General features: G+C 58.7%; 3 protein-coding genes across 3 annotated transcripts; all 3 read left to right on the forward strand.

Moving 5' to 3' along the window:
- Positions 1 to 1493: 1493 nt before the first annotated feature.
- Positions 1494 to 7334, forward strand: LSCM1_06626 (uncharacterized protein; the record flags this gene model as incomplete). The annotated part of the gene is made up of 1 exon (XM_067324038.1): positions 1494 to 7334. The coding sequence occupies one exon, from the start codon at positions 1494 to 1496 to the stop codon at positions 7293 to 7295; it is 5802 nt and encodes a 1933-aa protein (XP_067180579.1). The 3' UTR covers positions 7296 to 7334.
- A 3716-nt stretch (positions 7335 to 11050) lies between these two features.
- On the forward strand, positions 11051 to 16372 carry LSCM1_06627 (uncharacterized protein; the record flags this gene model as incomplete). The annotated part of the gene is made up of 1 exon (XM_067324039.1): positions 11051 to 16372. One exon carries the CDS (start codon positions 11051 to 11053, stop codon positions 16151 to 16153), a length of 5103 nt encoding a protein of 1700 aa, XP_067180580.1. The 3' UTR covers positions 16154 to 16372.
- Positions 16373 to 20477: 4105 nt separating this feature from the next.
- LSCM1_06628 (uncharacterized protein) lies at positions 20478 to 25835 on the forward strand (the record flags this gene model as incomplete). The annotated part of the gene is made up of 1 exon (XM_067324040.1): positions 20478 to 25835. The coding sequence occupies one exon, from the start codon at positions 20478 to 20480 to the stop codon at positions 25833 to 25835; it is 5358 nt and encodes a 1785-aa protein (XP_067180581.1).
- Between the last annotated feature and the right edge of the window lie 977 nt (positions 25836 to 26812).

Raw genomic sequence — 26812 nt, forward strand, 5'->3', positions numbered from 1 at the left:
TCCTGGACGAGCCGTCTGCCGGCATGGACCCTGTGGCGCGGCGCGGGATGTGGACGGCGATCCAGCGCGCCTCGGCGCACTGCTCTGTGGTGCTGACGACGCACCACCTGGAGGAGGTGGAGGCGCTCGCGGATATCGTCGCCATCATGGTGCGCGGGCATGTGCGGTGCATCGGCGACAAGGTGCACCTGAAGAACAAGTTCGGCAGCGCCTTCGAGGTGAGCGTGCTCCTTTCGTCGGCGAAGTACGCGGAGCGCTTCTCATCCTTCATGAAGGCGGAGCTCCCTGAAGCTGTGGTGAGGGAACGAGAGGGCCGCCGGTTTGTGTATCAGCTGCCGCGCGGCCGTGGCTTCGGCGCCGTTTTCCGCGCGTTGCAGCAAAACAAGGAGCGGCTGCACATTACGGACTACAGTGTATCGCAGACATCGATCGAGCAGGTATTTCTGAAAGTGTTAGAGTCGGCACGACGAACGAGTCGAAGGCTTCGGGAGAGGCGTCTGCGTACCTGGGCGCTGGCACGTCTGCTCTAATTTTTCTATCTGTGCTGGCGCCTGAACAAATCAGTGATGGTGATTCGGTTCGCTGACATCTTCCCCGTGTGCGTTTGGTGACGCTCGTGTCGCGTTTGCGGCAGAGGCACGGATCCTGGCGCGTGCTTTTTATCACATTCAGATGTTTCATGCGCATGCGCTCATGTGGCGGTGTCTGTGTGCATGTGTGCATAGGTGTGTGCCTTACTGTAATATATCTAGCTTTCTCTGTGAAGTGTGCATCATTCGAGAGGAATCTGCTCGAGAGACGAACACAGTGCGTCATCAAAAAAAAAGAAACAAAAGGGTAAAAGAAAGAAGACGCGTTGAGAAGATCAGTGAAAGCGCGAGCACAAACGCGCCTTGCCTGCGTTTCTGTGGGTTACGCTGTGCATACCCCTCCGCTACCGCTTCCTCTTTGGCATCACGAGAGACGGGGAGGAGGCGAAGGAGCGGTGCTCCTGCTGAGATCTTTTCTCACGCGGCACTCTCGTTCTTTCTGCAGTGGTGGGCGGTTTCCGCTGCCGTCCATATGCGCGCGCGCCGCCCATTGACGAAATTTCTCTCGCTTTCTAACGGAATCTTTTTCTTCCTTTGCTCTCTACGGGCTGTCCCGAGACGATCTCGTGCGTTACCTTCGCTGCGTTGCCGCTGCTCGAGGTGCGCACTGGTGATGCGTGCTCGCGAGCATCGCTACTCAAGTGCTGCCCCTCACTTGGACTGGCAAAGGCCACACGTATACGGACTCACGCACGAGTGTACCCGCGTCTCTCAAGAGGAGCTCATTTCACGAGGGCTCGTCGTCAAAACTCCTCGAGCCGCGCAAATCACTTGCACCTAGTGGAATCAGGAGCCTCTTTCTCAAATCGCTTCCGGCTGTTGCCATCGAGGCGTGCGCGTCTGCACGATTCCGATCGCCTTTCGCCGCCGTCGTTTCAATGGTAAGGGCTCTGCCCCCCGTCTATGCTGCCCCTCTTTCTTATCTCGGCGCCCCTATCGCGACGTGAGCGGTCGCGCGGCTTGACACCGCTCATGTATGGCCCGGACATCTTCGATAGCTCCAGCCACCAGAGGTCTATGCGTCTTTCGATGAACCCCAGTACACCCTTGACGGCTGGTGGGGCTGCCCTCTCTCCTGCCGACAAAGTGCCGCGCAGGTCTCTCGACCAACTGCGGCTGAATGAGAATGAGGAAGCGGCTCACGGTGACGAGTACGACGCATGGGATACGGAAGCGTGTTTGCACACGGCGACCCTTTCCCAGGAGCCTTCTGCGCAGGCTGCCGCTGGCGCGACCAGATGGCACGGCTTTCGTGCGAACAACGAAGGAAAGGAGGAAGACGAGCCAATGGAGGACTTGGCTACCACCACGTCACCGATTGGCGGCTCCGAGTCCTCCAACCGAAGCTGGTACTCATCGTCAAAGCGGCGCGCTGGCTTGGGTGCAATGCGTCGCAATGAGCTGATGAGCCAAACGGTAAAATTCACTGAACTAAACATGCGTGACTTGGAAAGTCAATGTTTCGATCTCTCGCCGAGGACCAGTAGCACCAGCAGCGGGTCAGATGATACCACGAGCCGAAGCAGGGGTAGCGTATCGCAGGCAGATGACGAGTGCGTCACTGGCGCATACAATGGGTCCTCGTGTACCTTTTTTGTAGACCAGCTGTTGGCTGTTGTGAGACGATCGGCACGTGAGCTGTGGCAGCGCAAGCTGGATTTACTCGTAGATGTTGCTGTGCCACTTGTATTCATGGCTGTGTCCATTGCCTTGTGGGCCATCTGGGGCACACAATATAACGAGGAAATCTCGTACCTTTCCACGAACTTAGAGTCCGATAACATCGGCGCGGCTGGCCTGCACGCGCCTGCTACGTACGACTTCACGTGCATGAAGCAGCCAGACGGGACACCGACATTGGCCGAGTTCGTACGGTGCGAACCCATGGAGTTCACGACCTGCGATCCTATTACCCAGCAATGCGAGACGCACAGTGTCATCAACTACATCTGCGACGGTGACTCGAGCATGCTTCCTCTGCCAGCAGGATACGAGGTGTGCCGTGTATCCTACGAGTGGAAAGAGCTCGTCATCGCAAGCTTACGAAGCTACTGGTGCTGGCTGTCAGCTGTTCCTACCCTCGACGTACTCATCAGCCTCCAGTGGACAGCTCTCTCTGCATACCGCCACATTGTACCCTTCATCGCAAAAACGCTGGCCGGGTTCGCTGCGAACACGCGCTTCACTGCAATTCTGTGCAGTGGTGATTTATACTTTGTCGGCGAGCACAGCGTCACGTCGCAGCTGATCGCTTATATGAAAAGCACCTCTGCTCTCGTTCAATATGTGACCGACTCCAAAGTCTATGGCAGCGTTCAAGAAGCCCGCCGCTCTGTGAAGCGCGGCGGGCGCCTGTGGGCCATCGTGGAGCTGCGGCAGATCAACGCGGCTGGGATGGACCTCGTGCTGCACATGAATAACTCCGCCCTGCCGTCGTTCACCACCACGTACGATGTCGCATATAGCGGAGGCGTGCTGTTCGACACGGCTGAGCTGTACCTGCTGTCCGGCTTCACCACCCTGCAGCAGCTCGTCTCTGAGTTCTACGTCAACACATTTCACTCTGCACGAATGAACATGACGCATTTAATGGTGGCCATGGGCACGCCAAAGTACAATCGCGTGCCCCTGATGGCGCAAGCGCGTCCTGTGCTACCGTTGATATTCTCTCTTGCCTTCCTGTACAGTGTGTCCCAGCAGACGAAGCGCATTGTGCTGGAGAAGGAGCTGCGGATCCGCGAGGCGGTGCTGATCATGGGGCTCAAGCAGTGGGCCATCTACGTGAGCGAGCTCATTGTGCAGGTGGGGATCTTTGTGCCGACGTGCGTGCTGTGCGTGCTGATGCTGAAGCTGACGTACGTGACGAAGAGCGACCCGCTGATCCTGTTCCTCATCTTCCTCGTCTTTGCCCTCACGACGATCCCGCTGTCGGGCATGATCGCTGCCTTCTTCAGCAAGTCGCGCCTTGCGTCGCTCGTGGCGCCGGTGATCTACTTCATCTTGGTGATACCGATGTTCGCCATGACGAATGCGCAAGGCTGGGTCGTGACGCTGTTCTCTGTGTTCTCGCCGAGCGGGTTTGCCGCGGCGCTGAACGTGTTCCTGCTGCATGAGTCTGGGAGTGGGTGCGGCGCTGCGCAGATGACGTCGCGGCGCGACAACCCGACGCTCGCGGTTCTTCTTGGGATGCTGGCGGCGGACTTCTTTGTCTACTATGTGCTGATGCTGTACCTGGACGCTGTTGTGCCGAAGGAGTGGGGCACGCCGAAGCACCCGCTGTTCTTCATAATCGACCCCGTCAAGTGGTTCTTCGGTGCCAAACCTAAGCGCCTGGAGGGCGGCGCCGACGGGCGCGCGGAGAACGGCGTCTTCGAGTCGCTCGACTACTCGCAGGACTGCGTGTCGTTCGAGGGCATCCGGAAGGAGTACCGGCGCGGCGGCAAGAGGTTCGTTGCGGTGAACAACCTGTACTGGGGGATGCGCGAGGGCGAGATCTCTGTGCTGCTGGGGCACAACGGCGCGGGCAAGACGACGGTGCTGAACATGATGACGGGGATGGTGGAGCCGGACGAGGGCGACTGCTACATCTACGGCAGCTCTGTGCGGACTCAGCTGAGCGAAGTGCGCCGCCAGATCGGGTACTGCCCGCAGCACAACATTCTGTGGCCTGAGCTGACGTGCCGCGACCACCTCGAGTTCTTTGGGCGGATCAAGGGGCTGAAGGGGTGGGAGCTGGAGAATGCGGTGTGCCGGATGCTGTACGAGACGGACCTGCTGGAGAAGATCGACCAGCCGGCGAAGCGCCTCTCCGGCGGGATGAAGCGGAGGCTGTCGATCGCGATTGCGTTTGTGGGTGGGAGCCGGCTTGTGCTGCTCGACGAGCCGACGGCCGGGCTGGACGTTGGTGCGCGGCGGCAGACGTGGGAGCTGCTGCGGCGCATGTCAGAGGCGCACACGCTGCTGCTGACGACGCACTACATGGACGAGGCGGACCTGCTGGGGCACAAAATCGGCATCATGAGCCAGGGGCGCCTGAAGTGCTCCGGCAGCAGCCTGTTCCTCAAGTCTCGGCTCGGCGGGGGCTACTGCATCGTCATCTCCGTCGATCCCGAGCTGGACCCAGACGCGGTGGACGACGTGGTGCTTGGAGCTGTTGATGGCGCGAGTGTTCTTAGGCGCAACGGGTGTGAGCTGACATATGAGCTGCCTGCGCGAAGCGCGAACAGGTTTCCTGCATTGCTCGATGAGATTGACTCCGTGGAGGCCGACGGCATTCGCGGCTACTCACTGGCTGCGACGACGCTGGAGGAGGTGTTTCTGAAGGTGTCGGAGGAGGATGTCGCGGGCCGCAGCGAGGCGGCGGAGCAAGAGAACGTGGAGTTGATCTGGAACTGCGGGGTTGCGCGGTCGGCGCTGTGGTTGCAGTTTCGTACGATGATGGTGAAGCGATTCTGGAGTGCGCTGCGGGACCGGAAGATGCAGTGCTTTCAGATTGTGTGCCCGGTTGTGTGCATCCTGATCGCGATGCTGTTGAACCTAGTGCACTTCGCTGACCCTCAGTCATTGGCCTTCGATTACTTGATGTTTAATGGCGAGGTTACACCGGTTGTGGACACATCTTTCTGTGACGTGATGTGGGGCAGTGTACCGGGCGCCATCGGCTTCGAGGTGAACGAAACTTACTACAAAGGCGCGCAGGTGCTGGCTGACTACCTCTTGGACACGTGGTACACGCATGCGGCGCCGCGCTACGGCGCCGTGTCGTGCCTTGACCGAAACGTGACGGCGCTTTTGATGATGGCGAAGCAGTGGCGTGGCACTAACGTCAATGTGTTCTTGTATAACTCGTCGTCACACCATCAGGCTGGCCTGAATCTTGCCACGTACTACGATTTGTTCCTCAAGTACTTCCTCAAAAGCGACCATGCGTTTATGCGCTACTCGGCAGAGTTGTTCGAGAGGCCTTCCGGCGAGCCTCAGCTGGGCTTCATTTTTATCGGCGCATTGGTGATGATCCCGTTCACGTTCCTCCCATCCAACCCGGTAGCGTGGGTGGTGAAGGAGCGGGAGTGCGGGGCGCGGCACTTGCAGAACCTGTGCGGGCTGAATTTCTTCGTGTACTGGGCATCGAACTTCATCTTCGACATGGCTGCATACGTGGTAACGATGTTGCTGTGCGTCCTACTCTTCACCACCTTCGACCGGCAGGAGTTCATCGGACCTGATCGCGTTGGCGGCACGTTCGTGCTCTTCCTCGTGTACGGCTTGACGAGCACGGCCGGTGCGTACGCACTGAGCTTCGCCTTCGCAGAGCACTCGTCTGCGCAGACGATTGTAATGGGGGTCAGCTTCGTCGCGGGCTTCCTGCTTTTAATGCTTGTGTTGGTGCTGGAGCTTGACCCGAGCAACGCGGACACGGCGAACAAGATGCGCTGGGCTTTCCGGGTGATTCCATCGTACAGCATTGGGGAGGGACTCATCGGGCTGCTGATGCTGGACAGCAAGGTGGCTGTCGGCACGGCAACCGGTGCCTGGGACATGAACCAGCTTGGGTGGCCTCTCGTCTACCTCGCCATCGAGCTCCCATTCTTTTGCATCGCCACGCTGGCGCTGGACCACCCCGCGGCGGAGCGGCTTCCGCAGCGGCTGCGATACTGCCGTGACGCAGACCCCATAATCCCGAGCGACGAGGATTCTGACGTGGGGGGCGAACGCCAGGCCGTTTACGAGGCCCAAAACAAGGGGGACACGTCAAGCGACGTTGTACGCGTGGTGAACCTGCAGAAGCGGTACAGAAGCGGCAACGTGGCTGTGAAGGGCATCACCTTTTCGATCTTCCCGGGGGAGGTGTTCGGGCTCCTGGGGACGAACGGCGCGGGCAAGACGACCACGATCTCGATGCTGTGCCAGCAGTTCCTGCCGACGGGCGGCAGTGCGTACGTGTGTGGGTACGACATTGTGGAGCAAAGCAAGGAGGCGCTGCGGTGCATCGGGTACTGCCCACAGTTCGACGCGACGCTGGACCTGCTGACGGTGGAGGAGCAGCTGGAGCTGTACGCTGGGGTTCGTGGGGTCAGGCGCGCGGAGTGGCCTGCGCTTGTGGACGCGCTGTGCACGCTGTGCGAGCTGACCATGTACCGCAAGACGGTGACGAGCGCGCTGTCTGGCGGCAACCGGCGCAAGCTGTCTGTGGCGATGGCGCTGGTGGGTGGCCCGCGGGTGATCTTCCTGGACGAGCCGTCTGCCGGCATGGACCCTGTGGCGCGGCGCGGGATGTGGACGGCGATCCAGCGCGCCTCGGCGCACTGCTCTGTGGTGCTGACGACGCACCACCTGGAGGAGGTGGAGGCGCTCGCGGATATCGTCGCCATCATGGTGCGCGGGCATGTGCGGTGCATCGGCGACAAGGTGCACCTGAAGAACAAGTTCGGCAGCGCCTTCGAGGTGAGCGTGCTCCTTTCGTCGGCGAAGTACGCGGAGCGCTTCTCATCCTTCATGAAGGCGGAGCTCCCTGACGCTGTGGTGAGGGAACGAGAGGGCCGCCGGTTTGTGTATCAGCTGCCGCGCGGCCGTGGCTTCGGCGCCGTTTTCCGCGCGTTGCAGCAAAACAAGGAGCGGCTGCACATTACGGACTACAGTGTATCGCAGACGTCGATCGAGCAGGTATTTCTGAAGGTGGGAAGACTTGCCAAGGGTCTCCGTTAGTGAAGCGTAGACGGTGTCGGCGTAGTGTTACGGATTTAGGCGAAAGAAGAAGTCGCTCATCAGTTCGATTTTCGTCTCGAGTGAAGTTCGGGCGGACTTTGACCGCGACCAGCGATTCTGCTGTGCCGGCGCACTTAGCGTTCTTTCGCTCCTTGCGCTTCTCTCTTTTGTGGATTGGTGCAATGACAGCCTGAGGTGTCGTCTGCCGTCTAACGCTTCACATCGCTTCTGTCGGCGGGCTTCTCTCATGTTCTCTCGCCTTCTCCCAATATTCGGTGCCTGGCAATCACCTGATACGTTTTTTTTTCTTCGTGTGTGTTTATGCAAAATGGAACAGTGCTGCTCTTGAGGTGTGATGTGAGGGCTCTTCCGGTGTCGTGTGCGGCCGCGCTGTTTTCTAAGTAAGTGTGACTCTCTCTCTCGTATGTGTTTGGCTCCAGCTAGCCTCTTTTCTCCTCGTAGCGTCGCTGGTAATTGTGACGCCCATCTTGTATGTGCACTGTGCTACGAAAACTGGGGCAGGTGTGCGTGTGCGCCTCTACGGACACTCTGTATAAAGCACCTGCCGAGGCCCCTTCCTGTGTCATCCCTCCTCACACTCACCCTTCCGCCCTATTCATACTCTTTACTCAGCCTTGCCAGCCTCTGCGCTACTTGAAGCGCTTCTTGTGCGCAGCCCTCCTCTATTGCCTCTCTGTTCTACTGGCTTCGCCTCCCCCCTTGCCAGGGTTGCCGCCGGTTTCAGCCCTGGCAGTGGTGCTCGACGCATTCATGTGCATGTCTTTTTCTTCTTTTAGGGCTTCTCGCTCTCTATGTGTGTCTCGTTATGCCTGTATTGGCCCCTCCCCCTTCCCCGTGTTTCCTCGTCTCCCTCGTCGATGCTATGTGTATTCGCTATTTTGTTTTTTTGCTGCCGTCTTCCTCCCCTCCCTCTCATTCTCTCTCCCCCCTCTGCTGCCAGACGCATGTGTATCTCCTCCTCCTCTCTCGCTGTGGCCACCGTGTGGGTGTGTGGGTGGATGGTGATGGTGAGGAGCGGGAGTAGATGATGTACATAAGCGGACACTTTCATGCCCGCAGCTAAGCACCAAAGGGGGGAGAGGCATTCTACCGTAGTGATCTCTGTGCTTTCCACTTTCTTTTGCGGCCACGAGCAATGGCGCCCTTTCAACTTTCACTCCCGCCCCTCCCCCTTCCCTCCCCTCCTCCGGTGAGCTACCCATCTTTCTCTTTCCGGCAGACCACTGCTGCTTCACCGACAGCTCTTTTACTCGCCTTTTCTTACGCTTCCCAGGCCGGGTTATGCCGGTCCGCATTGCTCGTTCTCGAACACCATCGTGGCTCAGCATCTTTCCCAACTCCATGGCCCACCGGCGTATTTGGCCGCCACCCATTTTCCGCGCTCCACACTCATCTGCCTTCTCGTGTGCCGCGCCGCCCTCACAGCCTCTCTTTAGGCATATCGACTTCCCCACCGGCATATCCCCTCGCTCCCAGGAGAGGGCCGCCAAGGCAACAAGAGAGGTAAAGAGCAACGGCCGCTTGACCGCACCCACACAGATGCTGGCGAAAGGAATCGAAGTGCCGGCCTTTGCTGAGATGTGTAGTTTCGCCAAGGTCGTGCTGGGCCTCCGTATCCTCATACTGTGTCTTCTTTCTGCCTCGCCTGTGACCACTTCTCTCGTGCGCACGCTGGCTAGGACAACCCTCACTGCTTGCATCACCATGCTACCTTGCCCCTTTCTGCCCCACTCATCCACTTGCGTCCCCCCTTCGCTACCACCTCCACTGCCGATTCTTCGCCGCGTTCGTTTCATCTGTTCAATAGAGTTCTATATTCCACGGACAAGTGGCTCGCGCGCTTCTCAAGTATGCGAAAAGGCTGCAGGCGGTGCACTTTTTTGCCTCCTATGCGGCCAGATCGAAAGGCGGAAGTGTCAGGAGGCGGACAGTACGTCCCGGCTCTTAATGATGTGCGGCGGTGCACCCTCAGGAAATGTACACGGCGCGCTGCATTGGACGCTCCGCGTGGTGGCGCTGGTCTCCTCTATCCTTCACACAGAGACTTTGAGCAGCGAACGCTTTCAAAGAAGGATTTCGGCTTGCACATGACCGCCACATTTCTTGCATGTCCCACGCCTCTACGGATCGAGGATGGGCTGGCCGATTGAATCCGCTGGCGACATTTCTGACACAGCCTCGGCTGCTGCTGTGCTCGAGGAAACCTTTCATTCTGGCATGGGGGGGAGGCCCTCCGTCTCGCCTTCCTGCATCTGAATGCACCGCTCCGCGCCAGCAGATGTGTGTACATGGGCTGGATGACGCAAGACATGCTCTCAAAGGTGCAGCGCAGCGATGCGACCACCTGGATCTGCAAGAGAGGAGGGTGTGGGTGTCTGGTTGCCGCGCAAAGAGACACACGCCGAGCCACGTGCGGCGAGGCTGGCGCTGTACCAGCTCGATCCGGAACCAACTCTCCGATGGCAGCAGAGGGTTATGTCGGTGACGGGCCATTTACGCTCTCGCGCATGCGCAACAGCAGTCGCATGGGATTTGCGGCATGGGGCGCGTTGTGCCTCTGAATACGTCGTGCGCATGGACACATAGCCGGCTGAACCCTGCCGGCACACTGCTGCATCTTGCAGAGTGCGTGTCGCACCCGGGGTCCTCTCTCATCCAACCGTATGTGTATGAGCGGGGTGTATCGTCGCCAATGATGAGCAGCGCTTTTTTTTTCACTCTTCCGCGAAGGTTTGCGAGACACTAGACAACACGCTTGCCGGCAGAGCAAAATCACTCAGAGGATGCACACGTCAGTGGTCAGCTCTCAGTAAGAGCATGTACTCTGACGAAAGGCGGCTGCGGCCTCAGAGAGAGAGCCCCGAAAGGGGGGCACGCGAAAGCACCCCGGCAGCAACTACTTCTTGAAATGTCGCCTCTATCGCCCCTTGGTCTGCGCCCAGACAACCTACCGCATGAAGGTCGTATACTCTCTCACTCTCTGCAAGCTGTGCAACGAAGACGGTAAACTCTTCCTCCCCCTCCCCTTTACGTTTCTCCTCCGCTCTCCGCTCTTCTTTTCGAGGGTCTGATTCGCACAGATCCATGGGCAACACCTTTTTCACCCAGGCCAGCACAGTACCCATTCAGTGCCGGTGCTCTCTTCTGTGCGTGCTATTTTATCCATTGGTCGCTGCTACTGCGCTTCGGCTTCCGCACGTGCGCCTCTTTTGCAGTTTTCCCCTCTCCTCTCCTCCTCCCCCTCCCTTTGCTTTCTCGCGTATCCTTCCTGATCTTCTCATCCTCTGCGACCTCGCGGTGAATTCCTGCGGTGTGCGTTATTCGCGGTACGAAAGCGGCGACTACCTTTGCAGAAGGCGGCGCGCGGAGTGCTATCCGAGAGATCAATGGAGTTCGCCACATCTGCAGCGCGGCGACATATCCTTCCCGTCACAGGAGCCTCCGATGGAGGTGACAGGCAGCGCGCGCATCGGGATCTCATCTCCGTGGCCACTGATAAAAGAATTGGGGACGGCCCTCTTCAGGCGACTGCAGGGCGGCCTTCGTGCATGAGTAGCTGGTCTCTGCGTGAGCCGCCTGCAGGGATTGAGCGGCAGGGTTACAGCAGCGCGGAGGGGGCGGTTTCAGCAGAGGGTGCGTCTCGGGGTAAGTGCAGGTCCAGCAATGCATCATCTTCCTACGAGTGCGATGGCACACAAAGTCGCTCGTGCCTCTCCAAGAGCGGGGCTTCTGTGATGAAACCACCCTCGACCAGCACACACCACCGCTCCTCTAACTCTTTCTTTTGTGCACCTCCTGATCGCGCCGTCAGCGGGGTCGACCAACTCTTTGAAGTCTTGGCCCGGGCTGCGATTCAGCTGTACCGTCGACCCCTTCTACTGGTGTCGGAGATTTTCGTCCCACTCTTCTTCGTTTTCATTACGATTGCATTATGGAGCGTCTGGGGCGGCACACCGTATCCAGAGACGAGCTTCGTCCCTGCACCCGTCACGACGATGGGCATGTCGCTGGCACCTGAAACGCAAGGGGCTTGCTGGAATGAGAAGGTGTACGTGGAGCGTATCGGATCGCTTCCACCGTGCTCTGCAGTTCAGTATCCATACACGTGTGACGGCGACATGACATTCACGCCGTTTCCGCCCGGCTCTATCTGCCATAACAACTCGATGCCGTTCGCAGATCTAACAGTCGCTTACTTGAAGTCGCTGGTCGGCCACCTCAGTCGAGTGCCGTCGCTCAATACGATCATCACATTTCAAATATTTGCACAGATGCACATCGATCCGCTGAGAAGGCTGGGCGCAGCCGCCGTCAGCCATCTCTCCCCCATCATGTCCTTCAACGCTATTGTCTCCTCCGGCAACGTTTACTTCGTCGGTGATCCTGATTTCACCGAAAAGCTCATCGCCCACATGAACAGCGTGTCTTCTCTCTTCTCGCTCATCCACGACGGCAACGTGTACGCCTCCGTGGAAGCGGTGCGGCGCGCTGTGCCGAAAGGCTCCATGGTGTGGGCCATCGTAGAGCTACGCTGCTCAGGTGGTGAGGGCCTCGACCTCGTGCTGCACATGAATAACTCCGCCCTGCCGTCGTTCACCACCATGGATGATCCTGCGTACCCCGGTGGTGCCCTCGCCGCGACAGCTGACGTCTATCTCGCCTCAGGCTTCCTCACGCTGCAGCAGGCCGTGACAGAGTTCTACCTTTCCCACTACGCCCTGTACATGACCCCGCAGACACAGTTCTTGGCTTCTTTCGCCTACCCATCGTACACCCGCACGCCGCTACTGATGACATCACGTCAAATTCTTCCTCTCGTCTTCGGGGTAGCCTTCCTGTACAGTGTGTCCCAGCAGACGAAGCGCATTGTGCTGGAGAAGGAGCTGCGGATCCGCGAGGCGGTGCTGATCATGGGGCTCAAGCAGTGGGCCATCTACGTGAGCGAGCTCATTGTGCAGGTGGGGATCTTTGTGCCGACGTGCGTGCTGTGCGTGCTGATGCTGAAGCTGACGTACGTGACGAAGAGCGACCCGCTGATCCTGTTCCTCATCTTCCTCGTCTTTGCCCTCACGACGATCCCGCTGTCGGGCATGATCGCTGCCTTCTTCAGCAAGTCGCGCCTTGCGTCGCTCGTGGCGCCGGTGATCTACTTCATCTTGGTGATACCGATGTTCGCCATGACGAATGCGCAAGGCTGGGTCGTGACGCTGTTCTCTGTGTTCTCGCCGAGCGGGTTTGCCGCGGCGCTGAACGTGTTCCTGCTGCATGAGTCTGGGAGTGGGTGCGGCGCTGCGCAGATGACGTCGCGGCGCGACAACCCGACGCTCGCGGTTCTTCTTGGGATGCTGGCGGCGGACTTCTTTGTCTACTATGTGCTGATGCTGTACCTGGACGCTGTTGTGCCGAAGGAGTGGGGCACGCCGAAGCACCCGCTGTTCTTCATAATCGACCCCGTCAAGTGGTTCTTCGGTGCCAAACCTAAGCGCCTGGAGGGCGGCGCCGACGGGCGCGCGGAGAACGGCGTCTTCGAGTCGCTCGACTACTCGCAGGACTGCGTGTCGTTCGAGGGCATCCGGAAGGAGTACCGGCGCGGCGGCAAGAGGTTCGTTGCGGTGAACAACCTGTACTGGGGGATGCGCGAGGGCGAGATCTCTGTGCTGCTGGGGCACAACGGCGCGGGCAAGACGACGGTGCTGAACATGATGACGGGGATGGTGGAGCCGGACGAGGGCGACTGCTACATCTACGGCAGCTCTGTGCGGACTCAGCTGAGCGAAGTGCGCCGCCAGATCGGGTACTGCCCGCAGCACAACATTCTGTGGCCTGAGCTGACGTGCCGCGACCACCTCGAGTTCTTTGGGCGGATCAAGGGGCTGAAGGGGTGGGAGCTGGAGAATGCGGTGTGCCGGATGCTGTACGAGACGGACCTGCTGGAGAAGATCGACCAGCCGGCGAAGCGCCTCTCCGGCGGGATGAAGCGGAGGCTGTCGATCGCGATTGCGTTTGTGGGTGGGAGCCGGCTTGTGCTGCTCGACGAGCCGACGGCCGGGCTGGACGTTGGTGCGCGGCGGCAGACGTGGGAGCTGCTGCGGCGCATGTCAGAGGCGCACACGCTGCTGCTGACGACGCACTACATGGACGAGGCGGACCTGCTGGGGCACAAAATCGGCATCATGAGCCAGGGGCGCCTGAAGTGCTCCGGCAGCAGCCTGTTCCTCAAGTCTCGGCTCGGCGGGGGCTACTGCATCGTCATCTCCGTCGATCCCGAGCTGGACCCAGACGCGGTGGACGACGTGGTGCTTGGAGCTGTTGATGGCGCGAGTGTTCTTAGGCGCAACGGGTGTGAGCTGACATATGAGCTGCCTGCGCGAAGCGCGAACAGGTTTCCTGCATTGCTCGATGAGATTGACTCCGTGGAGGCCGACGGCATTCGCGGCTACTCACTGGCTGCGACGACGCTGGAGGAGGTGTTTCTGAAGGTGTCGGAGGAGGATGTCGCGGGCCGCAGCGAGGCGGCGGAGCAAGAGAACGTGGAGTTGATCTGGAACTGCGGGGTTGCGCGGTCGGCGCTGTGGTTGCAGTTTCGTACGATGATGGTGAAGCGATTCTGGAGTGCGCTGCGGGACCGGAAGATGCAGTGCTTTCAGATTGTGTGCCCGGTTGTGTGCATCCTGATCGCGATGCTGTTGAACCTACTCAACTTCGGCGTCGCGCGTGAGCTAGCGCTGGACTACGCATGGGTCTCTGAGAACGCGAAATCGGTAATGCTAACGGTGGGCTGCGACGTGATGTGGGGAAGCCGGCCGCAGGTGCGGGGAGCGGTTGTGAATGAAACGCATTTCGCCACGGCAGGAATGCTCTCTGATTTTGCGCTGGACACGTGGTACACGCATGCGGCGCCACGCTTCGGTGCGATCGCGTGCAACGACTCTACGGTGCAGGGCGACGCAGGCACCGATATTCGGAACATTTTCTTCGTCAACACGTCCTCCGTTCATCAGTCTGCCATCGGCCTCGCCACGTACTACGACCTATTGGCAAAAACAAATGGTGGGGGGAGCATGTACATCAAGCACAGTGCCGCTCTCATGGAGAAACCGGTCATGTCCAACGCCATGACGTTCATCTTTATCGGTGCGCTCATCCTCATACCCATGAGCTTATTGCCGGCGAACCCGGTAGCGTGGGTGGTGAAGGAGCGGGAGTGCGGGGCGCGGCACTTGCAGAACCTGTGCGGGCTGAATTTCTTCGTGTACTGGGCATCGAACTTCATCTTCGACATGGCTGCATACTTCACTTCCATGTGTCTATGCATCGCCATCTTTGGCATCTTTCAGCGTGAGGAGTTCATCGGACCTGATCGCGTTGGCGGCACGTTCGTGCTCTTCCTCGTGTACGGCTTGACGAGCACGGCCGGTGCGTACGCACTGAGCTTCGCCTTCGCAGAGCACTCGTCTGCGCAGACGATTGTAATGGCACTGAGTCTTGTCACTGGATTTCTGTTGAACATAGTTGTCTTTGTGCTTCAGCTCCGGGAGGACGCCGAGCGCACGTCAAACAGGCTCCGCTTCCTGTTCCGACTCATACCGTCCTACGCCGTCGGCGAGGGCATTATTGATCTGCTGATGCTCACGGGCAATGTCGTGATGGGGCGCGCCAAATCTGCCTGGGACATGAACCAGCTTGGGTGGCCTCTCGTCTACCTCGCCATCGAGCTCCCATTCTTTTGCATCGCCACGCTGGCGCTGGACCACCCCGCGGCGGAGCGGCTTCCGCAGCGGCTGCGATACTGCCGTGACGCAGACCCCATAATCCCGAGCGACGAGGATTCTGACGTGGGGGGCGAACGCCAGGCCGTTTACGAGGCCCAAAACAAGGGGGACACGTCAAGCGACGTTGTACGCGTGGTGAACCTGCAGAAGCGGTACAGAAGCGGCAACGTGGCTGTGAAGGGCATCACCTTTTCGATCTTCCCGGGGGAGGTGTTCGGGCTCCTGGGGACGAACGGCGCGGGCAAGACGACCACGATCTCGATGCTGTGCCAGCAGTTCCTGCCGACGGGCGGCAGTGCGTACGTGTGTGGGTACGACATTGTGGAGCAAAGCAAGGAGGCGCTGCGGTGCATCGGGTACTGCCCACAGTTCGACGCGACGCTGGACCTGCTGACGGTGGAGGAGCAGCTGGAGCTGTACGCTGGGGTTCGTGGGGTCAGGCGCGCGGAGTGGCCTGCGCTTGTGGACGCGCTGTGCACGCTGTGCGAGCTGACCATGTACCGCAAGACGGTGACGAGCGCGCTGTCTGGCGGCAACCGGCGCAAGCTGTCTGTGGCGATGGCGCTGGTGGGTGGCCCGCGGGTGATCTTCCTGGACGAGCCGTCTGCCGGCATGGACCCTGTGGCGCGGCGCGGGATGTGGACGGCGATCCAGCGCGCCTCGGCGCACTGCTCTGTGGTGCTGACGACGCACCACCTGGAGGAGGTGGAGGCGCTCGCGGATATCGTCGCCATCATGGTGCGCGGGCATGTGCGGTGCATCGGCGACAAGGTGCACCTGAAGAACAAGTTCGGCAGCGCCTTCGAGGTGAGCGTGCTCCTTTCGTCGGCGAAGTACGCGGAGCGCTTCTCATCCTTCATGAAGGCGGAGCTCCCTGACGCTGTGGTGAGGGAACGAGAGGGCCGCCGGTTTGTGTATCAGCTGCCGCGCGGCCGTGGCTTCGGCGCCGTTTTCCGCGCGTTGCAGCAAAACAAGGAGCGGCTGCACATTACGGACTACAGCGTGTCGCAGACATCGATCGAGCAGGTGTTCCTGCGCATCAGCGAATCTTCAAAGCACCTGTAGGCCATCAGGAGAGTGTTGGCGCTGGTGAGCTTGGAATCAGGTGGCACGGATACACGCCGTAGAGGGCAAAAAGCAATTTCGTTCATCGTGGCGCGGCTGCTTTTATGCGGGCAGCGGGATAGGCGGCGTCTTCCTTGGGAAACGGAGCGCAGCCTAGGGAGATTAGGCAGAGCGTCTCCCTCAGCTGGTAGCGCTCGTGCTCTGCTCTTTAGTCGATGAATGCATTGCTACGACGATGAGCGTTACGGGTTAGAGGTGACTTGCGCATCGCGTGCGCATACGCCAAATAGGATCCGCAATGTAGTTTGCGATGAGACACGTACGAACTGACGTGCGTGCTTGTGTGTCGTGTGCTCATCGATGCCGATTATGTTTGAGCTATGCATTACCTCATCTTTGGAACTCTTTTCGTTTTTTTTTGTGTAACTAATGTGTGCGCATCTGCAGTGAACATGCACCGCTTTCAAAAGGCGGTCGGTACTGTGTGACCGGTCATCTCGAATGTGCATGCTGTGCGTTGTGTATGAGGGCCCCGCACATACCTCTACCGAACCTTTTTTTTTCTTAGCTGATGGCTTTGCTTGGATACTGCAGGGAAAGCTGCAGACTCATCCTTCCATGTGCAGATTTCTTGCGCATGAACTGGATGGCGACGCGTCTCATGGAGTGAAGCTGTTGCGGCTGGGCTCACTGCGTAACGCTGCTAATGGGTCATTTCTGCTTCCTCTTTTGTTTCTCATCACGTCGCTGCCTTCCCCTGTGTGTGCTCACTGAGTAAAGTTCTCGAATCTCCTGTCTTTTTTTTAGCTAACGGGCTTTGTACTCGACCCCCGCTGCTTTTTGTGGCCCCATCTGTCGGTGCTCGTCAATCTTCTGGTGTGTGCTTGTGCATACATGTATGCGTCTCTGTGCTTCCGATATGTGTGCGTTGCGCCGTCGGTGTGATGCTGTCGGCTTCGTTTGCTTCATGATGAGCGTGCGGGTGACTGCCATTCGCGATACTGCGTGTCCCTCCTGTATGCGCGCTTGTTTGAGGTGTCGAGGGAGCGGGAGAAGGGTGTGGGAGGCGCAGACTTCACACACGACTTCGTGCGAAGAGGGCAAGAAGCAGCGAACTCTCGCCCAGCATGAGCTTATGTACATACATTAATAGCCCAAGCGCCTCTCCTTACCCTGCGTTTCATACACGGACGCGCCCACGCGCAGACGAAGTTACCCGTCTCTCTCTCTTTTTTTCGGAAGTGGTGGGGTGGGGGCGGGGGAGAAGTCGGTATCGCGGATGCACTGGCTGCTTCCCCCCTTAGTCTTCTGCCGTGCCCCATCAAAGGTGGGAGCGAAGACCGCACTCTTCTTTCCTTTTGTTTCGCACATGTCTAAGGAAAGGGCCGGAAAAAACGCTCCGAGTGATACAGCGGAGCGCTTTAGTGGAAATGGTTTGCCCTTTCTTTATGTGCACACTTGCTCTGTTCTCTTCCCCCCTCCCCCTACACACCCCTTATATATATCTGCCTCCTCATTTGTGATGCATGCAGCCGCTTCAGTTGTGCCCAACAAGATGTGCTTCCTGCGCTCGTTGGAGAAACCCCGTCGGCTATCAATCCTCTTCACTCTTCTTCTTTGTGTTCAGTTTTGGCGGCCTCAGAGGTCGGCAACGGCAAGCTGTGCAGCAGCGCGGACGGCCTGAGGGACTCTGCCGGGTGTGGTAGACGTGGGGTTGGGAGGAGAGGGAGGAGGTACAGCGCGAAGGAAGGGAGGAAAAAGCGTTCCCATCTCGCCGAACCCCTTTTATTCGTCGTCGTGCTCGCCCCCCTATCCCCTCTCTGAGATTTGCATTGTCTCTCGTTCTGTATTACGCACGCCCCCTCTCCTTTCAAGAGGACATCACTACGGAAGAGCAGCACACGGCGCGCGGCGGTGCTGAACGCCTTTGGCGTTTCCGTTGGTCACCTTGCCAGTGCGCCTGGGCCTCGCGTGGAACTCAAGATACTTTGCCGTCGAGGAGCCTCCATCCTTATTTATTTCCGCGCGACGCCTTCATCGTTGGCCTCCTCGTTATGTCCTTGGGCGTATGTGAAGAATGACATCGCGTTAGCGCCATCGCCTATATTGCTCTCCTCTGCGGCGACTCCCTGCGCCCTGCTTTGGAGCCTTGGGCAGCCAAGGGACCGTGACGCATACGTTAGGAGTGAGGGATCAGCACCCGATCTCTTTCTATTTCCGTTTTGTCCCCCTCCTCTCTCCAGAAGAGTGCGTTCTCTGCGAGCGCGCGACGCACTCCACTCTACTCTCTACTGCGCATCTCGGATGGCGAGTTGCACAGGCCCTTTTGAACTGCATGATGAGGTCTGGTCAGAAAGCCAGTGGCCATGAGGTGCTGGCGCATGTATTCCCACGTACACGCAGGGTTCTCCCTGGAACGGATACACGGACGCGAAGCATACGGAGCTGCTGCTGCGTCGTATGACACAACACTCTTGCCGCTACAGAGAAGCAGCAAGAAGGAGGGCTAGAGCGGTGTTTCATGCAGGCGTGCCGCATGCCGCAACGTGCGCCCGCGTGAATGTGTATGTATGGCCGCCTCGTCGCGGCGACAATTGCAGCGCTTTCATTACCCTCCTCTGAGCCACTCCTTTCTGCGCTCGTTCGCTTTGGTGTACTTCATCTCTGAACTGCGTGTTGGTGCTTCAGTTATTCATATTTTTTTTTCCGCCTTCGCCTTCCACAGTGCGACCGCCGCCTCTGACGGTGTATGGAGCCCTTGCCGCTAATCTTCTGTTGTGTGCTGTCGCGCCCTCGAAATGTGAACACATTTTTCTTTCCCTTTTGTCTCTTCGCCATCTAAAATTCCTCATTTCGTTCTGTAATGGTGTCGGGCAGCCCAACGGCAGTGGTGTTGGGCTATGCGCGTGCACACACACATATATATATATATTTCACACGTGCATATGTATCTCTTTACCAGTCTTTCTCTCTCTCTGTGTCTGCGGCCGTGCCGTCATTTCGATTTTGCTTCCTAAACGGTCCCCCTTCTCTGTTCCCTTTTGCGATTCGAGGCGAATCTACGTCGAGCTCGCGACAGCGCGCGATTTCAGTGCAGGGCAGGGGATTTCTCGTCATATTTGTTTGTGTGTAGACGTCGTTGGTACAGAGAAAAGAGGGCGTGGGCGTCAGCGCTTGCAGGAGGTGGTGCGCTGCAGTCGCCTTGCTCTATGGGTCTCGCCCACTACTGGCGCACAAGAGACGATTTCCGCTTCCCATTGACCGCCTGCTGAGAAAGTGTGTGCGCTGTGGAAAGGAGAAGCCAATGGAAGTGGCTAGCGAGCGCAACGACAATGATGGGTGACATACGCAGCCTACCGCCTACGAGTAGTCTGTGTGCGAGGTTGGTCACCAGTAGGTGATGACAGCCAAGGCGGATCGGAGAGGCGAGGTGGCTGCGGCGCTGTTTGTCGAACCACTTGTGTCCTCCGCTCCGTTTTCTCCCCCCGCTCCCCTCCCTGACCGCCGTCGCAGCTGCGCTTTTCGGGTACGCCAACTCCGCAATCGAATGATTCCCATATGCGCCGCCGGGCACTCCCTCTCATCCTCGCCTCAGCACCTCCTCCCCAATCTGTGCATTTCCGTCTCCCCTATCGCGTCCCTCCGTCCTCTGCCCCCACCCCGCTGTTCCTCGGCTGTCTCTGGCCACCACCTCGCCAGCACTCATACACGAGAGCGCCGCCGGTGTCATCAGGTGTCCCACACTGTTCTTCTCCCCTCCCCCTTTTTTTCCAGGGCGGGAGGGCGCGCGCGCTCTCTCTTTGCATATTTCTCACTTCGCTTCTTCACGGTGTGTGAGAGAGAGAGAGCCGCCGCGCCGCAGAAAAGCACGCGAGAGGTCTCTGCTCGTCATCGCTAGTGAGAGCGAGGCGCGCAAGAACCTCGGAAGAAAGAGATCTGTGGGTCTGTGTGCAGTGAACTCGAGGCTGGGGAGGTGCGTTTCGCCACCACGGCAACTCGTGCCCCCCTACCGCATACTTCCTCACAGCTCGCGCCATTGCCATCTTTTTCCCGCTTGTCTCTTTCCTCCACACATCTGTCTGTGTGTGTGTGTGTGCCGTCGGCTTTTTCTCTCCCTCCGCTCTGCCCTACGTTTTGGTGTGGGTGCCGTTGCGGTCTGTGCCCCCCCCGGGGGGGCTTCTCCTTTCCTCTGCATTCGCATACTTCGTGAGAGCACTTTTTACAGCTTGCCGGGGGAGCCGCATACCTGTGGCTCATCGCCTCTCTCTTTGAGGGCAGCAACATTTTTTGCGTCCTGAAGGAGAGAGCGCGCTGAGGGCGAACAATGGATCAAAAATCGCCGAGGTCGAGCAGTGGGAGCTCCTCCAGCTGTGATGGGGAGGACAGGCACTACCGCAGCGGCTTGGGCAGAGGGGGCAACTTCACAGACCAGCTTTTGGCAATTCTCTACCGCACGTTTCGTCAGACACTGCGCACCAAGAAGATTCTGTTTCTGGAGATGGTGCTGCCGCTCATGTTCATTGTTATTACCCTTATCTTGTGGTCCGTGTGGATGCCATTCCGAGGCCGCGCGAAGCAGTTTATCGACTACAAGCCGTACGCCTCCTCTGCTGCCACACTGCACAAACAACTCGCCTGCTTCAACAGTACTGATGGCGCACCAATTCCGGGACTGTGTGATTGCGAATGGGTCACAATGTTTAGCGAGTACAATGTCTCGTGCGACGGTGACTACGCCACTGTACCGTACAAGAACCTCTGCTATGTCGACCTCCCATTCGATTTCAGCAACTACAAAGTGAACGGCTACCTGATCGGTAATATTACAGGGGCGAATAAAGTTGTGCAGGCGTGGATCAACTCGTACAACACGACCCTCTTTGTGATCCCAACGCTCGATGAGGTGATTGTGTTTCACTGGCTCGCTCGGATCGGTAGGCCAGCAGCGGGAAGCCATGAAAGTCTTCTCTCCGCCAGCATTGCAGCTGGCTTGATGCCCAACTCGAAGCAGTCAGCTGTTTTGTGCTCAGGTGCTCTTTACTTCGTCGGCGAGGCAGCACAGGTGAACCCTCTTTTGGATTACTTCCGAAAGGAATCGGTGCTCTTCGACAAGGTCTACGGGGGCACCTATGCTACGGTGGAACAGGCGGAGGCGAAGGTACGCGCCAAGGAGTGGAATTGGGCCATCATCGAGCTCAACGGCCTCGATGCCAGTGCGTTTGATGTGAGCATCCGCATGAACTCGACGGCGCTACCGACGTTTGAGCTGCCGTACGACAAAAGTTACGGCGGCGGATTTTACAACAGCCGCGCCGACCTCTACGCCGTCGCGGGGTTCCTGTCGCTGCAGCAGATCATCACCGAGTACTACCTGAGAACGGCACTGGGGAACACTACGGTCGGCACAGACTTACCGATGGACCACTATATGGCCGTTGCGGGTTACACCAGCTTTGTTACCCAGCCGCTCCTCGCTACAGCGAATATCCTGCTCCCACTCATCTTCGTCATGGCGTACCTCTACCCCGTCACACAGCTCACCAAGCGGATCGTGCTGGAGAAGGAGTTGCGCATTCGGGAGGCGATGCAGATTATGGGGCTCGGCAACGCCCCAATCTACATTTCGTGGTACCTAATTTTCTTCTTGCCGAATTTCCTGGTCACCATCATCAGCCTCACAGTGATTCGGCTGACGTACATCATCATCACGAACATCCTCATCGTTTTCCTCGTGTACTACGTCTACCTCCTCACCTGTGTGCCGCTGGCCGGCTTCTTCTCTGCCTTCTTCAGCAAGGCCCGCCTCGCCTCTCTGCTGACGCCGCTCATTTACTTTGTGTTCGCCATGCCGGCGTTCGCAATCCAGAGCGCCAACACGACCATTATCACCCTGTTCTGCATCTTTCCGCCCACGGCATATGCCGTGACGATGCTCGGCATCATCAACCACGAGATTGCCGGCGGCTTCTCGGACGGCAGCTGGCGCGACGTCCTTGATACGCCGCCGGTGTATCTGTCTATGTTGATGATGGGGGTGGACTTCATTCTCTTCAACCTGTTGATGCTGTACCTCGACAACGTCCTGCCGAAGGAGTGGGGCACGCCGAAGCACCCGCTGTTCTTCATAATCGACCCCGTCAAGTGGTTCTTCGGTGCCAAACCTAAGCGCCTGGAGGGCGGCGCCGACGGGCGCGCGGAGAACGGCGTCTTCGAGTCGCTCGACTACTCGCAGGACTGCGTGTCGTTCGAGGGCATCCGGAAGGAGTACCGGCGCGGCGGCAAGAGGTTCGTTGCGGTGAACAACCTGTACTGGGGGATGCGCGAGGGCGAGATCTCTGTGCTGCTGGGGCACAACGGCGCGGGCAAGACGACGGTGCTGAACATGATGACGGGGATGGTGGAGCCGGACGAGGGCGACTGCTACATCTACGGCAGCTCTGTGCGGACTCAGCTGAGCGAAGTGCGCCGCCAGATCGGGTACTGCCCGCAGCACAACATTCTGTGGCCTGAGCTGACGTGCCGCGACCACCTCGAGTTCTTTGGGCGGATCAAGGGGCTGAAGGGGTGGGAGCTGGAGAATGCGGTGTGCCGGATGCTGTACGAGACGGACCTGCTGGAGAAGATCGACCAGCCGGCGAAGCGCCTCTCCGGCGGGCAGAAGCGCAAGCTTTCCGTCTCCATCGCCTTTGTCACGTGCAGCCCACTGATCTTTCTGGACGAGCCGACGGCCGGTATGGATGTTGGCGCGCGCCGTTACACGTGGGAGCTGCTGCGGCGCATGTCAGAGGCGCACACCATTCTGCTGACGACGCACTACATGGACGAGGCGGACCTGCTGGGGCACAAAATCGGCATCATGAGCCAGGGGCGCCTGAAGTGCTCCGGCAGCAGCCTGTTCCTCAAGAGCCGCCTCGGTCTTGGGTACAGCATCACGATGTCCCTCTGCGACAATCGATCCTTGGACCTCATCTCGAAACTAGTGAAGTCATCGGTGAGCGGTGCGCAGGAGGTGGGCGTGAACGGGTGTGAGGTGATGTATCGGCTGCCCAACGAGCGCGTCGAACAGTTTCCAGCGTTCTTGGATCGACTGGAGGCGCTGCAGGGAAGCCTCGGCGTACGTGGCTACTCGCTGTCGGCGACAACATTGGAGGAAATATTTCTGCGCCTGTCGAACGAGGACAGGGAGTGGCAGCGCGATCATGATCCTCTTCTGGAGGTAGACGTGGATGTCATCGCTGCGCAGGAGACTCTCATCTGGAGCTGCGAGGTGGTGGAGGGTCGCAAGGCGATGCTGTGGTCGCAGTTTCAGGCGATGATGATGAAGCGTGTGTGGAACGGCTTGCGGGATCGCAAGATGCAGTTTTTTCAGGTTGTGTGCCCCGTCATCTGCATTCTTGTTGCCATGCTGCTCTCGCTCATCTCCCTCAGCGGCCCCGACTCGATCACGCTTCACAAGGACATATACCCCGGCGAGGTTCTGGTCGAGATGAACGGGTGCGATGAGCTTCTTGGTCCCAGCGCCTCGTTCGACAACTTCACCGTGCGACACCATAACTATATGAACGCATTGAACCTGTCCATGTACATGGTCGACACGTTTCTCTTCCAGCCCACGCTGCGCGTAGAGGGGTTAGTGTGCCGCGACCCAGACTGGGCGAAGGCGGTGAAGGTACCGAACAATGTCATACACATTTTGAACTCGTCCACCTATCACCAGGGGCCCATCTCCGTGAACGCCGTCTACCAGGCTCTCTACAAGAAGTACACAGGCCAAGACGTCCGCTTTAAGCTGGCAGCCGGTACGATGCCGCGCACCGACAGCGAGAAGGTGACGCAGGATGCTCTCAAGACGATTCTCATGGGCGCGATTATCATGATCCCGTTCACGTTCCTGCCATCGAACCCGGTCGCGTGGATTGTGAAGGAGCGGGAGTGCAAGGCACGACACTTGCAGAACGTCTCGGGGCTGAGCTTCTACGTGTACTGGCTCACGAACTTTCTCTTCGACATCGCCGCCTACGCCATCTCTATGTGCCTCGTCATTCTGATCTTCCTCTCCTTCAGCCGCGAAGAGTACGTGGGCGATGAGCGTATCGGCGCCGTCTTCGTGCTTTTCTTCATCTATGGACTGTCAAGCACCACGACGGGGTACATGTGCAGCTTCTTCTTCGACGAGCACTCGAACGCGCAGACGATCGTGATGGCGGTCAGCTTTGTGGCCGGCTTTCTCCTTGTCATGATTGTCTACATCATGTCTATGCTCTCACAGACGATGACGGCTGCCAAGGTCCTGAAGTGGATCACGCGCCTTGTACCGAGCTTTGCCATCGGCGAAGGGATCATCAACCTGGCGATGCTGACACAGCAGCAGGCGGCCGTTGGCGGCTTGACGGCGTGGTCGATGGACACGATCGGGTGGGCGTGTGTATACATGTCGATTGAGTTCCCGCTGTTCTTTGCAATCACCCTCTTTATCGACCACCCTGTGCGGCGTATGCGAGGGCAGCGCAACAGCTATGACGCCGACGCCGCGCCGCAGATAATATCGGACGAGGACTCGGATGTTGAGCTGGTGCGCCAGGAAGTTTACGCGGAGGAGGCGGAGGGCGTGAACAATGACACGGTGCGCGTGGTGGACCTGCGCAAGGTGTACTCTAACGGCAAGGAAGCGGTGCGCAACATCACCTTCTCCGTGGTCCCCGGCGAGGTCTTTGGCTTCTTGGGGACGAACGGCGCGGGCAAGACGACCGCCATCTCGATGATGTGCCAGGAATTTATTCCGACGAGCGGCAACGCCTATGTGTGCGGGTACGACATCGTCACAGAGAGCGAGGAGGCGCTGCAGTGCATCGGGTACTGCCCACAGTTCGACGCGACGCTGGACCTGCTGACGGTGGAGGAGCACCTGTACCTATACGCTGGGATCCGTGGCATTTTGTACGAGCAACGTGGCAAGGTGGTGAGTGGGCTTATGCGCCTGTGCGGCATCACGGAGTACCGGAGCACAACAGCCGCGCAGCTGTCCGGCGGCAACCGGCGCAAGCTGTCTGTGGCGATGTCTCTGATTGGTGGCCCCAGTGTCGTCTTTCTCGATGAGCCGTCGGCTGGCATGGACCCTGTGGCGCGCCGCGGCTTGTGGAATGCGATCGAGAAGGTGGCGGACAACTGCTCTGTGGTGCTGACGACGCACCACCTGGAGGAGGTGGAGGCGCTGGCGCATCGCGTGGCGATCATGGTTGATGGCACCCTGCGTTGCATTGGTGACAAGACACACCTGAAGCAGAAGTTCGGCACCGGCTTCGAAATGGGCATCCGTGTGCACTCCGACGAGGACATGGAGGACGTGCACCTGTGGGTGAAAAGGACTTTCCCAGAGGCGTCAATAAATGAATGGAAAGGGCGGCGCTTCGTCTATACGCTGCCGGCCAACGTTGCCCTCTCTGATGTCTTTCGCCTACTGCAGAATCACAAGGAGCGGCTGCACATTACGAACTACAGCGTGTCGCAGACATCGATCGAGCAGGTGTTCCTGCGCATCAGCGGGGAGCTGGAGGAGGCAACCGCCTTTCGCGTAACGCTCGAGGATAAACTTGCGCTGACGAGCAAAAAGAGCTCCTCATCGAATTCCGCAGATTTGGGCTCAGTTTCCCGCACCTCGTCTCCCGACAGCTTCTCGGGATAGTCTGTTGGGTGCGATGTGGTGGTGTTCTGTCTTTGGTGTGGAGGCGACGGAAGCTATGAGCTAAGAGGGGTGCGCCTAGGGAAATGTGTGACTTTAATGCATGCAGTTGGCGCTCTCGTATCGAATCCGAAGTGCTGCTCCTGTATCCTTTCCCCTTATCCCCCCAACCCCCACACACTGCACCTCTGCTTCGTACTGTGCGGTGCCCTCTGTGCCCCGCTGGCACACAAGTCCGACTCGCGGACATCTCGTCGCTTTTACCTCGTATCGTCGTTGTGTCGGACCAAATGAGGACGCTGCCCGGCTGCTAGTCTGAGTCGTGTTCGACCTTGTGGTATCACAATGTCCCTTCGTGATGTGCCCGTGTTTGTAGGCTCTCTGTGCAGGAGGGGGACTCAAGGCGTGGGGCACCATGGGATCATCGTGTCTCGCTCTTTGGAGACCGCGCTACTGCATTGCCGTCGTGCTCTGCGGTCGTTGGCTTCGGTGCGGCGGTGTGTTTCGCTCCTCAGTCTCTCCCCTTCTCCCTCTCTTGGGGAGCGTGCGATTCTTTTCTTGTAACCTCTCAAGTCTTTTTTTTTTCGATGGCTGTGCGCTCTCCTCCGCCTCCGTTTTTCCGTCTTCCCCCCTTTTCCGATTTTGTACGCGGTAACCTTTGATCCGTTTCCTTCAAAACGTTTCTCTTGCCCGTCTTTGGCGACCTTTTGCTGACCACTCCACGCTGGCATCGCCACTGGCTGTCTCTGTGCCGTTCCGCGCCGTTTCATCGGTCCTTTTTTCTCCGTTCATCTACTCTTTCTTCCCTTGCGTCTCCCCTTCACCCGTTCTTCCCCACCTCAACTTGCACTCACTGTCTGTCGCTAATCCTTTTCTTTTTGCGACAAGCGCTGTCTTGCTCGAGCCACCGGTGCTGGGGGCGTACACGTCATGTCAGGTGGTGGCAGAGTCTCCTGTGAACACATACAAACGGGCGTGGG

The sequence above is a fragment of the Leishmania martiniquensis genome, chromosome 11 (assembly GCF_017916325.1).
Source record: "Leishmania martiniquensis isolate LSCM1 chromosome 11, whole genome shotgun sequence".
Lineage (NCBI taxonomy): Eukaryota > Euglenozoa > Kinetoplastea > Trypanosomatida > Trypanosomatidae > Leishmania > Leishmania martiniquensis.